This window comes from Cottoperca gobio, chromosome 17 (assembly GCF_900634415.1).
Source record: "Cottoperca gobio chromosome 17, fCotGob3.1, whole genome shotgun sequence".
Classification (NCBI taxonomy): Eukaryota; Metazoa; Chordata; class Actinopteri; order Perciformes; family Bovichtidae; genus Cottoperca; species Cottoperca gobio.
In genome coordinates, this window is record NC_041371.1 from 3,939,340 (window position 1) to 3,953,218 (window position 13,879).

Sequence of the window (13,879 nt, forward strand, 5' to 3'; positions counted from 1 at the left end):
GTCAGCCTTTCACCTTTTCACTTATTTAGGGAAGAGGCTTAATTGACATGCATCCACATGTGGGAGCTGCCCAGTGGCAGTGCTGGATGTCCAGTGGCTCAGGGCGACGGAGCAGTTCCACAAGGTAGAGATGCTCCCCATCGTGGATTAATGAACGATTTGGGACACGTTCATGTTCTGTCAGTGAGAAAGGATGATTTGCTCCTTTGGTTGCTTTTGTCCTGGTTGACAAAGCAGATTAAGTCGTTGAGAATGGACACAGTGCAGTGATCCCAAGTAGCCAAACTGCCGGGACCCCTTACAAGCCTTACTGTAGGACACCTGGTTATCAGATTTATGGCTTCTGGCTGACACTGGCCCAAAACTAATCTGAGCGCTTCAAACTGCAGCTGATTTTCATTCCAGATGTGTCCAAGTACACATCTTTAATACACAGCTGAATGTGGAGACCGCACATGGGCCGGGGCCGCCTTACATTTGCGCCGACACTCGGCCTGACCGACTACACTTGGAAGGCGTTTCACACCATGATCACACATCAAACAGCATACATCCAATCAATTACGCTATCTTTCTTGTAGTTCAAACTTCAGATTTCAGTTCCTTCTCTCTGCTCGAGAGGCAGGCAGGAAAGATATGCATTTCAGCTTTAAAAGCTCTTCTCAAGGATCAAACACTGTTTATTCACTTTCCAGTCTGGATTGTCCACCTGGTCCAGTTACCTGATGACCTTTCTATTTTCTATCTGCCTCAGCGCCTCCTCTGCTGCTCAACGAAGTCACAGAGGCAGAAATATGTAGCTGAAGAAACACAAGCCAGAGCCTGTGAGCACGCCTTTGTTGTGTGTGTGATTCGTGTGTCCATAAAGTTCCCTATTCATATCATCACAAACGAAATAAACAAAAGTTCACATTTTATTCAAACTAAAGCTCAAACTGCGCAGCCGATACAGATGTTTCAACACAGTTCAGTTGTATCCCACACTGTGATGTCTCCATACAGTCATGTCACATCATTTAAAGTATAAAATAAGAATCACCGTATTGTTACACCTCAGCTAATTACACTCTTAGCTTGTAAGAATCTAAACTCCAGCACATGCGCTGGCCTTGTGTTGGCTGTCTGGTCACTTTAAATGCTGCCAGCTCTGAAATACCTGCAGAACACAGACCCCTGCATCAGCGTTTCTCCTGCTTCCTGTCATACTGTCAAGCCACTGCCAGTAGTACCCATCTCTATGGCAACACATGCCATTTGTGTACCCTATATACTTAAAGGGACAACTAAAATAAAATACATATTTTTCCTGTAGTGCTCTACTTTGGAGAAACTCAACAGCAATGTCTCTTTCCAGTAAAATATAGAGAAATATCTTTTTGGGGATTTTAGGATATTTTCTATGAAGTGCTTCTTTTTTTAGTGAGATGGTTTGAAGCGAGGCAGAGGCCGGACTCTGGTCTGAGCGCAGGAAGGGTCAATATTGGTCACATATTTCACCCGAGAGACACTGAATTAATAATTAGCAGCTTGTTTAGCCCTAATCTAATTGTCCCTTCTTAAACAAGTGTTTAATGCATTGTCCTTGTTCACTTATGATGACGTTCTCGTGCTGAACTTGACTCTGACCTGTCTTTACAAGACGTGGAGGTTGTCTGCATTTGTTCTGATCATCAGTCTGTCTGTCTGTCTGTCCACAGATAATCTTGCATACTACTGAACGCATCAGCCTAATATTTTTAATTTGGACTCCTGACTCCTCTTTGCTTCAGTAGCAAAAGAAACCTCCGGCAAGCAGCTGGGCTAAAGACCAGCCTTACCTAGTATGTTGCAGGCCACATTTGTTCCTTTGCCGTGGCTCGAAAACTGACGTTCGTAGTAAAGTTTGGTCTCGTTTTGAACCAGATTAATTCCACACCCAACATTACATTACAGGTCATTCAGCAGACGCTCTTATCCAGAACGACTTACATTGAATTAAGTACAGGGACAGTCTCCCTGGAGCAACTCAGGGTTAAGTACCTTGCTCAGGGGTACAATGGTGGCAGCCTGGTATTGAACTCCCGACCTTCTAGTGTTTTGTTTGGAAGGCGTAGACCACTACGCCATCACCACCCTTGGTTAGGGTTAGGGTTAGGGTTAGGGTTAGGGTGATATATTAGGATTCACTAAAGACTGGCGGGATACAAGAGGAATACATGTTTTTGTGATCTTCGCCGCCATCTTGACTGTAAGGAAGCCGGAAGGGACAATTGAGTGAGATTCTTTGTTTGGGATTGGAGATCTCTCGTGCACTTTCCTAGTTTCTCCTCTTCATGGCATCATCTTCACCAGCAGATTGAATTTGTGTCATGGAATTGAGTATGGTCAAATGTCCATTTTTACTGATCAATGTGAGGCTGGACATTGTTGTATCATGTTCTCCGAGTGTGGTCTCGGTCATCATCTTGAGTACGACTTGCTTTGCTCTGATGAAGGTTTAATCTGGATCCTTTGCACACGCTGGACGCGCAGATATGACAGAGTTTGAGTTTGAGACGTTCTTAGAAACAGTCTGTGCTTTTTATCTGCCTGCTGAGGCGACGCGACGTAGAATCATGTCATTTGGCAGACGAAAGATTACTTTGCCGTTTTCATGGCAGGCTGACTTTTACTTTCGCTTTTAATGTATTGCTTTGGACTAAAGGGCTCGTAGACAGGTGACAGAAAAGTCACAGACTTCTGTGAAGGTGAAGAAACTTCTTCTGCTCTCAGATGGTGAACTGTGACTTCTAACAATTCCATACATGGATTGAACGCTTTAATTGTGCTTATTCTGAGAGCATCTGTTACCCGGAGTTGAATGTCTCACTTTGGATTGAACTCATTGCACGTACAGGAGGTGTTGCTGCATTTTTTCCCCGTCAGCGCTACAGAAGGAAAAGAAAGATGTGTCGAGGTTGTTTGAGACTTGAGGAAGGTTGGTGGACGTCTAACAGTGTTATAATGAAGCCTTGTAGTTTATGCAGTAAGGAAACAGTCAGACCATTAGAAGAAGCAGGTAAAGTAACCAGTTCTGGGAACCTAAGAGGAATTTAGCAACAATGGAAGTCAGTAGTGAACAATTATTTGTTTTGATATGGCAGTTCCAGGGTTGGGTGTTCCCAATCCCAGACGTTACTGTACTTTATTCTTCGATGTTCTTATCCTTCTTCCAGGTTCCTCAGTTACAGAACATGCAGCTTTCCATATTGGGCTGTTTACATCCTTTATTTGTTTCTGGCCTTTCCCTTTAGCTCTGTCTTGGTCTCCACTATCTGCAGAGGGCGATTCAAGGTTCTTCAGCTGCTAAATGCTCCTCTATACACTCACCAGTAAGTGCCCATGGACCAACCTGTTCTCAATCCCAATTTGTCACCGCCGGCAGCTTCATCAGTGACGGCAGAGCAGGGCTGCTTCTTGTGGCTGTAGTCATTATGACAGGAGTGAAAGAGGAAGTCACGTGACTTAGTAAAAAGAGGACAAAGGTCCTCATAGGAAGGAGATCGGATGAATGTGTAAGACAAACAGAGAGATCGCTGCTCATGTCCCCAAAACTCAACGTTACGTAACTTACATCACGTAACGTACTCAACTTAAGTTGAGGGGTACCAGTGTGTTAAAAAGTGACACCAAGGGGTCTTGACCAAACGTCCTTATGTGAGGAGTTGGGAGTGAGAACAGGAAGCAAACTGCAGAGCTGAGGGAAGCTGTCAGTACAATGTTTACTTTGCATATTACTTTATATCGAGCATTTATGTTCTAAGATTCAAAATGTTTAATATATTTGTGTTTTGTGCACTCTGAAAACCTATTGTCGCGTAACTGTTTTCCATTCGTCTTGGAGTAACTGGTGGTCAGCGTGTTGATATTTAGTTTCTTCTATTTAACTGAAATTCCTCTCCTTCTACCTCGACCGAAACAAGACTGTCATGACTTCCTTCCATGAAGAGAAACATTGATTTCGGCTCAGCGGGGATCATGCAAAACAGCCTCTCATTAAAATCATAATTAGAACTTGGAAATGGCACATGGGGTTCAACTCTGGGGCGAGCTGAACATCACTGGAAACTATTAAACTTGTACTCGGTCGTTCAGTCCTAAAACAAAACATGTCTGATTCCGGTTATGTCATCTCTCACACAACGTGAGGGGAAAGCTAAGAGCAACGTCGTATCTGCTGAAGATGCTTCCATCTTCTGTTCGTCTCGAGACGCTTCGGCCTGTCCTCTTTCAGCATTTGTAATGACCACACAGGACTTATTTAGATCCTCTATCTTTGTCATATTTGTAATCATTTTGAAAACATGTCAATATCCTTCATGACTTATTTTCAACGTCAAGGGCATTTGTTGTTTTGCACCTGAAGGTCACTACTGTACATCATCATGATCATCATCATCATCATCCATTCTTACACGAATATCAAACTCTCTGACGATCCTCATAAACTCCCCTATCAGTTGTGAGGGTCCAGTTCAAACACACACACACACACACACACACACACACACTCACACACACACACACACACACACACTCTGCCCTCTCCCTGTCCCCAGCCCCGGTTGCCTAGGAGACAGCTGAGACGGGGACCCCATCTCATTTCACACCAACAGGGCTGTGTGACTGGCTGCAGGGGAGCAGCACGGGATCTTTATCGCCATCTAGCAGCCAAGACAGAGAAAGACGTTCCATTTCTTTTTTTTTTAAAGCCACGATTCTGCCTAGTAACACAATATGCTGACTTCTCCTGGTACCGAAATCCAGCCTGGAATTTGTAATGAGACACATCGTACTGCAGGGCTTCAATATGTTCACTGTGGGTCTTTAGGCAGACAGCAGGCTCGTCTGCTGGTCGTCAGGGATCCATTGCACAACATGCAGAAGGGATATTTAAGCTTGTGGCAAATGATCAAACCTTGTTTTATTCTGATGCATCAAGAGATAAATAAACATGTGTTTCTTTTCTGGATAGATGGAGCTAACACCAGCGGTGGAAAGTAACTAAGTGTATTTACGTAAGTACTGTGCTTAACTACAATTCTGAGGTTCTTCCATTTGACATTTTACGCTACTTTATACTTTTACATACGTTTGCGCTGCAGTTCAGTTCACTACACAGCAACGCCTACTACTCATTTTATATATAATATGTTGCATTGTTATAGATTAAACTCCCCAGCTGTATGTAAACGCTACAGAAATGTGTAAATGCTTCAATAATTATTATCCTATAATACAATTAGATAACACTGACAGGAGCCATTGTGAAAGAAACACTGCTTCTACTTCTGAAGTACATTTTGCTGCCAAATCCTCTGTAGTTTTACTTCAGTTAAGTATTTTTCTATTGTGTAATTGTTACTTAAGTTAATGATCAATATGCGTCTTTCACCTCTGCATGACATTAAATCGTATCAGGTTGAATGGGACACAATTGAAGCTGTTGGAACTGATCTTTACTCTCAGTATCTCCTCATTTATGAATCATTTTGCACAACACAAAGGAGATTCTCTATAATCCATCTGCTTGTCTGGTTCTAGACAAAATCAGAACTACAACAAGGTTCCAATAATTCGATTTTATACAGGGATAGTAGAAGTATTCAGGCGTTTTACAAGTAAAAGCAGCACTAGCATAATGAAAAGATACGCCATTACCATCAGAAAGATGTCCCTGGGTGATTGTATCATATATCAAATTATTGAATTAACATTACGGCTGCATTTTAATGTTGTAGCTGTTACTATATATTCTGATTAGGAGCAGTTTAAAGTAACAATCCATCACATTTCATAAAAACTACATTTCCCTCTGAATTCTGATGAGGTAGAACTATAGCAGCGTGTAGTGTAGGTGTAAGTACTTGATTAAATGTTTCTGGTTCCATGCCAACACTGATTTTTATGTTGTGACATTGCAGTATTACCCCTCCCTGCTCTGTCGTATCATTCAGGATTAAGCATATATTCAGGAACAAGTTGCATCCTGACAAATGTGTCGGATCGCAGCTTTGAAGTCTTTTTCAGTGTGCAAAGTGTGCACATAAAGCATCTCTTCATATACGCAGCCCCTCCGCAGAACATCACACAATCTGGCACAGTTGTTCTGGAATATACTGTAGTTTATTAACTCTAATCGATGTATTATATTACATATTAAAAACACCAAGTATAAATGGCCACATATATACACAGCAGCAGAAGCAGGAGTTTGGGCTGAACTGAGCAGGACACTGTTGTGCTTTTAACTTCTACTCGGCTGGGAACAAAACAGAGATCATCCTTGTGCTACACACGTGGTGTGTGAAAGGGAAGCCACAGACACACTGGAGTGTTAACCTGCCTCTATGTCAAAGGCTCTACATAGACACCTCTAGTCACCATGATGTGGGAGTGCAGTTAGGAAGCAACTCATACTGCTGTTATTAAAGAGGAACCTGCTGAACGTCGGCGGTTTAACGTCTCACCTTGCTGCAGTGACGCGCAGGTGAACTCCGGGACCCAGCGACATCACTGTTGGGGCGCAGTCAGAGGTTAAACACGGCCTGACGTTAAAGGAATGCTTCACCCGCCAAAATGATCATTTGCATATCAATTACTCGCCTCATAATGAAGGGTACGAAAACAGAAAAGGAATCGATGGATTGATATACAACTGGAATAATGAGACTCGGTAAACGTGTTTGCAAACGGAGGTTTTGACGTTAAACTTTGGGAACTTTCTCCCTTTTTGGATTCTTCGTTCACCGTGTAGGCATGCGAACATGGGGCGAGTCATTACTGTACAAATGATCCTTTTGAGGGTGTCGTATCGTTATTAAAGTTACTTTTTAATAAACATAATACTCTGAGCCTACAGAAGACAATAAATCGTTTACACCCAGGGCAGGAAACCAGCTGTGTTGTCCACTGGCCACTTTTTAAAATCTTTTATCAGCCAAATAGATTTTCTTCTAGCACCACAAGAAGGTTTGCGGCCAAACGAAGTTCCTAGCCGGGTTTGACTGGGTTACTTTCCCACCCTGTTAACACCTGATGGATGTTTAATAAATCTTAGAACAATCTTGAGGTTACTACGATTTCAGTCTAAACTTCAATACCATCTAGTGATATTCATGCGCAGGTGAAACTAAAGCGTTTATGCACTGTACCATTTTGAGGATGAACGAATCTCTTCACAAACCAAAACAAGAAGCGAGAACGAGTGCAGATGTTGAACTGCTGCACAAGTCTTATGAATCTCCAACACAAACAACTGACCAGCAAATCAATACATACATTCACTCACCAACACCCACCACTTCAACATTAAAGTGACAAAGAGGAGGATTTATAAACACAACATTTAGCTCCTCCTCCCCGGCTCAATAAGAGAACCCCAGATTCACCCTCTTTTTGGAAAGAGCCGCCATTTTGCTCACTATTTGGCACCTGGTTGCTACGTTTTTATACAAGTCAACGCCAAGAAATGTCCCTAACGCAGCAAAATAAGAACATACAGGCAGAGTGCGGGGTCTCTGCAGATACGGACACCGCCACACGCTTCTGAGTCATGAGTGATGATGGGAAGGTTTTTATCTTTGCATGAGTCTATACAATGTTTCTTAGAAAGAGGATCCTCCTCATTGTGCGTCAGTCATTTACAAGACTTGCTCCTGTGTCTCCAGCAGTGCTCTTCCCTGACTGGGCGTACAAACCAGCCTGGTCGCCGGGTTCCAGGCAGGTGCAGCTGTGGCACTTCCTCCTGGAGCTGCTGGGCCGGGGCGAGGGCGGGGCCATCGGCTGGGGGGGGGAGTGGGGCGAGTTTGTGATCCGGGACCCCGAGAGGCTGGCCAGACTGTGGGGGGAGAGGAAGGGCAAACCACACATGAACTACGACAAGCTCAGCCGGGCGCTCAGGTGATGGACACAAGTGGATATACACACACACACACACACACACACACACACACACACACACACACACACACACACACACACACACACACACACACACACACACAGTTCTATAACTGTGACATATAATCCTCCCTCTCTGTGCAGCTTCACCCTCAGGCTGATGTTATAAATATAATGTTGTGCTCGCTAAACATATGTTGTCAAATTAAAATTTAAAAATGCCCACAGATGAAACACATGCTGTTACATACACACACACACACACACACACACACACACACACACACACACACACACACACACACACACACACAGTCAGAGTATCGTCTGACACAGAAAACATCTCACTTACAGATACTACTACAACAAGCGCATCCTGCACAAGACCAAAGGGAAACGATTCACCTACAAGTTCAACTTCAGCAAACTCATCCTGGTCAACTATCCAGGATACCCCCCCCCACCTCAACCTCCACCACCTCCACCCAGCCATCAGGTCATCACCACATCTTTACATCTCATGTCACAACTTAAAGGACTTCACAATTTAGAAAAATGGCATATTACGTTTTATATACAATTATTTTCGGAGAGATTTGATCGGTCAAAACGTGCGTCTCGTTCTTTAGGAGTTTTATTCCAAAAACACTTCAAGTAAAAAGAAATAATTACCTAAACTGTGTCATTCAAAAGAAAATTGGGCCGACTTTAAAAGAACAATTACTTCAGCTTTATAATTGAATATAAAATTGATTTGAATAGAAATCATTACTGAAACTTTATCATTTAATACAATGATTTCTGTTGGACTGAGCTGTAGAGGGGAGTCGGTGTGTAATATCATGTTCACAGGCACACCGAGCGGTGAGGTTATCCTTTACAAAGTCATTTATAATTTAGGTAGAAACACACTGCAGCGTGCAGACTGTTTTAAAATGTGCCATTAGTTCTTCTAAATTGAAATCGTTTGTTTGGAATGAAACTCTTAATATCATATATTGTAATTAAGTTTTGATTATATTTCAATTTCAAATGAGGACACGGAACAAAACATCAAGAACAACTTCCTGCTATTAAGTTTATTAATGTCTGAATCACCTGAAGATGTGTTTCCTCTCAACTGTCTCAGCTTTGATCCACGGTGATAGATCCACGGTGATAGATCCACAGTGATAGATCCACAGTGATTGATCCACAGTGATAGATCCACAGTGATAGATCCACAGTGATAGATCCACAGTGATAGATCCACGGTGATAGATACACAGTGATAGATCCACAGTGATAGATCCACGTGATAGATCCACAGTGATAGATCCACGTGATAGATCCACGTGATAGATCCACAGTGATAGATCCACGGTGATAGATACACAGTGATAGATCCACAGTGATAGATCCACGTGATAGATCCACGTGATAGATCCACGTGATAGATCCACGGTGATAGATCCACGTGATAGATCCACATGATAGATCCACAGTGATAGATCCACATGATAGATCCACGGTGATAGATCCACGTGATAGATCCACAGTGATAGATCCACGTGATAGATCCACATGATAGATCCACAGTGATAGATCCACGTGATAGATCCACGTGATAGATCCACAGTGATAGATCCACGTGATAGATCCACGGTGATAGATCCAAAGTGATAGATCCACGTGATAGATCCACGTGATAGATCCACAGTGATAGATCCACGTGATAGATCCACGTGATAGATCCACAGTGATAGATCCACGTGATAGATCCACGGTGATAGATCCAAAGTGATAGATCCACGGTGTTCTATACTAAACTGTATTAAAGGATCCGTGTTCCCATTTCAACCATCCTTCCATCTCCTCCTCCGTCCGTCCGTCCTCCAGCTTCTGCAGAGCGGCGCTCTTCCCTTCCCTCTCCTCCCCGCTGAGAGCGCTCTTCCTGCTTGTGGAGGAGCAGCGTCGGTGATGCACGCAGGTAAGAACACATGTGCACAGCAGGAACATCTGCAGGGTCCAAACTAAGTGTTTTTATTGTCCCTGTGTTCAGTCTGTAGTCTGAGAGTCAAGTTTTGCTTGAAAAACACAGATATTGGATCTAAGAATGAAAGGGTATATTTGTCCATGAAAATACCAAAACCAGCAAAGTGTCTGTCAGAACGAGCCTCTTGTAAAACGGATCATACGTTTCAAAGCTGTGTTGTCATTAAACATCACAGGATCCTCAATGAGCTGCAGCCTCCTCGATGCTACACACAGAACATGTAGAAATAAATATTCAAATATCTAAATAACAATATAATATATTTAATAATAAGAATAAATAATCATATTTAATACTACTGCTGCTGTCACTACTACTAATACTAATATATAATAATATAATAATAATAATAATAATAATAATAATAATAATAAATAATATTTAATACTACTGCTGCCATTACTACTACTAATATATAATAATAATAATAATAATAAATAATAATATTTAATACTACTGCTGCTGTCACTACTACTAATACTAATATATAATAATAATAATAATAATAATAATAATAATAATAATAATAATAATAAATAATAATATTTAATACTACTGCTGCTGTCACTACTACTAATACTAATATATAATAATATAATAATAATAATAATAATAATAATAATAATGATAATAATAATAATAATAATAATGATAATAATAATAATAATAATAATAATAATAATAAATAATATTTAATACTACTGCTGCTGCCATTACTACTACTAATATATAATCATATATCCTGATGAGGGTGCAAAAATATAATCACATCACACCCATTCTCCACTCGCTCCACTGGCTTCCTGTCGCAGTCAGGACTGAATATAAAATCTCCCTACTCACCCATCAGTGCATACATGGAAATGCTCCTCCTCCCTCAATAAACCTCCACACGCAGCCCCCTCTCTAAACCCTTCCTCCCCCCCCCCCCCCCCCCCCCCCCCCCCAGGACCAAGCTCCGCACCATGGGCGATCGGGCCTTCTGCTCAGCCGCTCCCCACCTGTGGAATTCCTATCCCAGAACACCTGAGGGCTCCACAGGACACCGACTCTTGTTGTTGTTGTTGTTGTTGTTGTTGTTGTTGTTGTTGTTGTCCTGCATTGTAGCGCCTTGAGATTGCCTTTAGCTTGGAAAGGCGCTTTACAAATACAATTTAGTATTTTTATTATTATTATTACTACTACTATATAATAATACATATTATTATTATAAAGTGTATTTAGTGTTTCCAGTGTTTCCGCTGTGCAAAGGAAAAAAGAAAAAGACAAATACAATGTGAGAAAACTATAACCATAAAGATTTTCCTCTATTCATACACACACACACACACACACACACACACACACACACACACACACACACACACACACACACACACACACACTAATACACACATGCAAACATGATGATTATGGAACAGCTGGTCACTGCAGTTATTTTTACTCAAACAAAGTGAATTGTGTATTTGTTGGGGACTATTTTCAGCCGTGGATGATACACATTTGGTGTTCCAGCCAGTCTTCACAACAGGAGGACGTATCTGAGTTCCTGTTAATGAAGAATGTCCCTCAGTGCAGCAGTGTGGCTCATTGATGTGTTATATATAATAATAATATAATAATAATAATGCAGCTCTACGGCACAGGGGAAGAAGATACACAAACAATACTTGTTAGGAGCGATCTGCCTTTGGATCCTTCAGGCTTCTGCATTACGTATTCAATAGATGCAGCACTTGCTTTTCATCTACCTTTAAAATATATCACTTTTCCATCCACCTCATATTCACTCAACTTGACATCACATAACTCATTCTTTAATGCTTTTACTCTGCAGATTTCATAAGTCCTGAAGTTTCTTTTAGTTCAAGTCACGAGGAAATTGCTTTTCTAGTGTGCCTCACTTGTATGTGTTTTCTATTTCAAGGTGAGATGAGATGCGTGCGGTGAGAAGTAATGCAAGGATGCAGTTCAATCTTGACCTTGAAGACAGATTTTGGTGTTTTTCCAAATGAATAAAGCATATGTGGTGTAACTGTGATCTCTTTTGAGAGTCAATATCAAAGGAGAAGTTCTACTACCTTGAAAATTGTAATCCTGCAGGTTTGTTATTTGGCATTTAATGAGTTATTGGTTGGAATTCCATTAACTACAAATGTGCATCTTCTAATTGAATTTCTGATGTAAAATAGATGAAATGAGATTTCTGTTGACTGCATTGCACAGTCTTCCTCTGCAGAGAGTTTGCTCAGTTGCAATGAAGAGAGCTGAGTTTAAAAGCTAGTAAGTGAACCTTGAGTTAAGCTTTGATCAAACTACCGATGAACTTTCACACTTTCCTGTCCAAGTGGAAATGTGTTGAAACAAAATGAAAAGGACACTTTTCATTTAGCTGTGAACGACTTCGGATCTATTGAAGTGGGGTTGCATGAGGTTCTTATCCAGAGTCAGTGTGTTGCCTGCAGTAGATGGCGGTCGGCACGCCCCCAGTTTGGAGTACTGGCTCGAAAGCAAAGCTATGTAATGCTGTGGGCGGGGGCAGCAGCGAAATGTATTTTAACCTCCTAAAAAAATCAATATCAGTGTAAGTGGTCGCTGAAATTAGAATCTTTTTTTTAACTTGCCATCAGGTGGCCCTTTCTGACGGGGATCAGAAGCTGTTGTCTCTTTAAAGACACCAGACTCTATTTACAAAAACAGCAACCTTATAAAATATTCACGTTTACATTGCTTAGCTTTCATGCCGGTCCTCCTGTCTGTTGCTCTAATCTCTGTCAAAGACCCTCATCTACTGTCGGTGATACACAGAATACGGATGAGTACCTGATACAACCCCACTTCAAAACATCCAAACTATCGTTTTAAACCTTCAATGCTTCGTGTTCATACTAGATAACACTTGCCGTTCTCTTTTCAAACACAGGAAACTCATAAAGACAAATTATTTCTGCACGTTGTGATTGATGTGACTCTTTGTGTTTCCTGACAGCTGTTCAGCCGATGCCTCACCCCTTCTTGCTCCCGTGTTGCCTCCCTAAGCCCATCGCGATGCCCCGAGCTCTCCACGGGCACTTCCCATTCATCTCCGCCCCTGCACGTCTGGGGGCCAACCTGAGGGAGTCAGGCCCCCCACCTCTCCCCTCGGCCCTCCACGTCAGCGCAAACGGCTGGCATCACAAGAGCCCCGCGGGGTGGGATCTGAACCACATCAGTCGAAGGCTGTTTGGTGAAGTGAAGCAGACTGAAATTCAAGGAGAACAGAGGAAAGTGGGGAATGATGCACAGATGGGGGAGAGCGAGTGAGGAAGAGGAACAACAGATGGACTGCTTTGCCTCCTAAAATCTCTCAAATACATTATTTTTGTGTGTGTTTTTTTTAGCTCTTTGTAAAGTAGTTTATTATTCACTTTATTTATTAAGTTGGACCATGATGTGTGTGTGCGTGTGTATTTTTTTATATGAATACTGAGGAAGCCACTTTTCTCAGCACTTACTCCACAGTAGGGAAATTGCGCTTGTAAACAATTAACAACACAGTACTTGGATTTGAGTAAATAAAGCAGTGCTCTCAACTTGCATTATTCAGGTGTGTGTGTCTCATTCTCCCTCCTACGTCTTGAATATAATAAGAGCTGCTCAAATCACGCCTTCAAACAGACACTGAAATGTTCATGAAAGGAACGTTTCGTGTCTTCTTTGCAGCATCAGGACCACACTGGGGGCTGCAGTTACCACTCCGACACAGCAGGGGGCAGCAGCATCTTTGGCGTCCCACGAACTTTGTTCACAACACACCTTTTTCCCGGGAGAGTCAGAGCAGAGATGTCTAAGAAAAATGAGATGTGTCACTCTGTTCAAAATCCTTTGGGTACCTTCAATCCAAATCAGATGAGCAACAATAACAATGAATATAATTAACTTCCT

The 13,879-nt window shown here is 41.9% G+C and overlaps 1 protein-coding gene across 1 annotated transcript; it reads left to right on the plus strand.

Annotated features, from left to right (window-relative positions):
• Positions 1–57: 57 nt before the first annotated feature.
• Positions 58–13,530, plus strand: LOC115022303 (ETS domain-containing transcription factor ERF). Its single transcript, XM_029453271.1, has 5 exons — positions 58–124; positions 7,689–7,920; positions 8,275–8,416; positions 9,799–9,889; positions 12,945–13,530. Exons 1-5 carry the CDS (start codon positions 58–60, stop codon positions 13,256–13,258), a joined length of 846 nt encoding a protein of 281 aa, XP_029309131.1. The 3' UTR covers positions 13,259–13,530.
• The last annotated feature ends 349 nt before the right edge of the window (positions 13,531–13,879 follow it).

Excerpts from the sequence above, each read along its gene's own strand:
- LOC115022303 (XM_029453271.1), top strand. The coding sequence starts at position 58 with ATGTGGGAGCTGCCCAGTGGCAGTGCTGGATGTCCAGTGGCTCAGGGC. Across the intron at positions 7,921-8,274 it reads AAGCTCAGCCGGGCGCTCAG|ATACTACTACAACAAGCGCA; the intron begins GTGATGGACACA and ends TCTCACTTACAG. Across the intron at positions 8,417-9,798 it reads CACCTCCACCCAGCCATCAG|CTTCTGCAGAGCGGCGCTCT; the intron begins GTCATCACCACA and ends TCCGTCCTCCAG.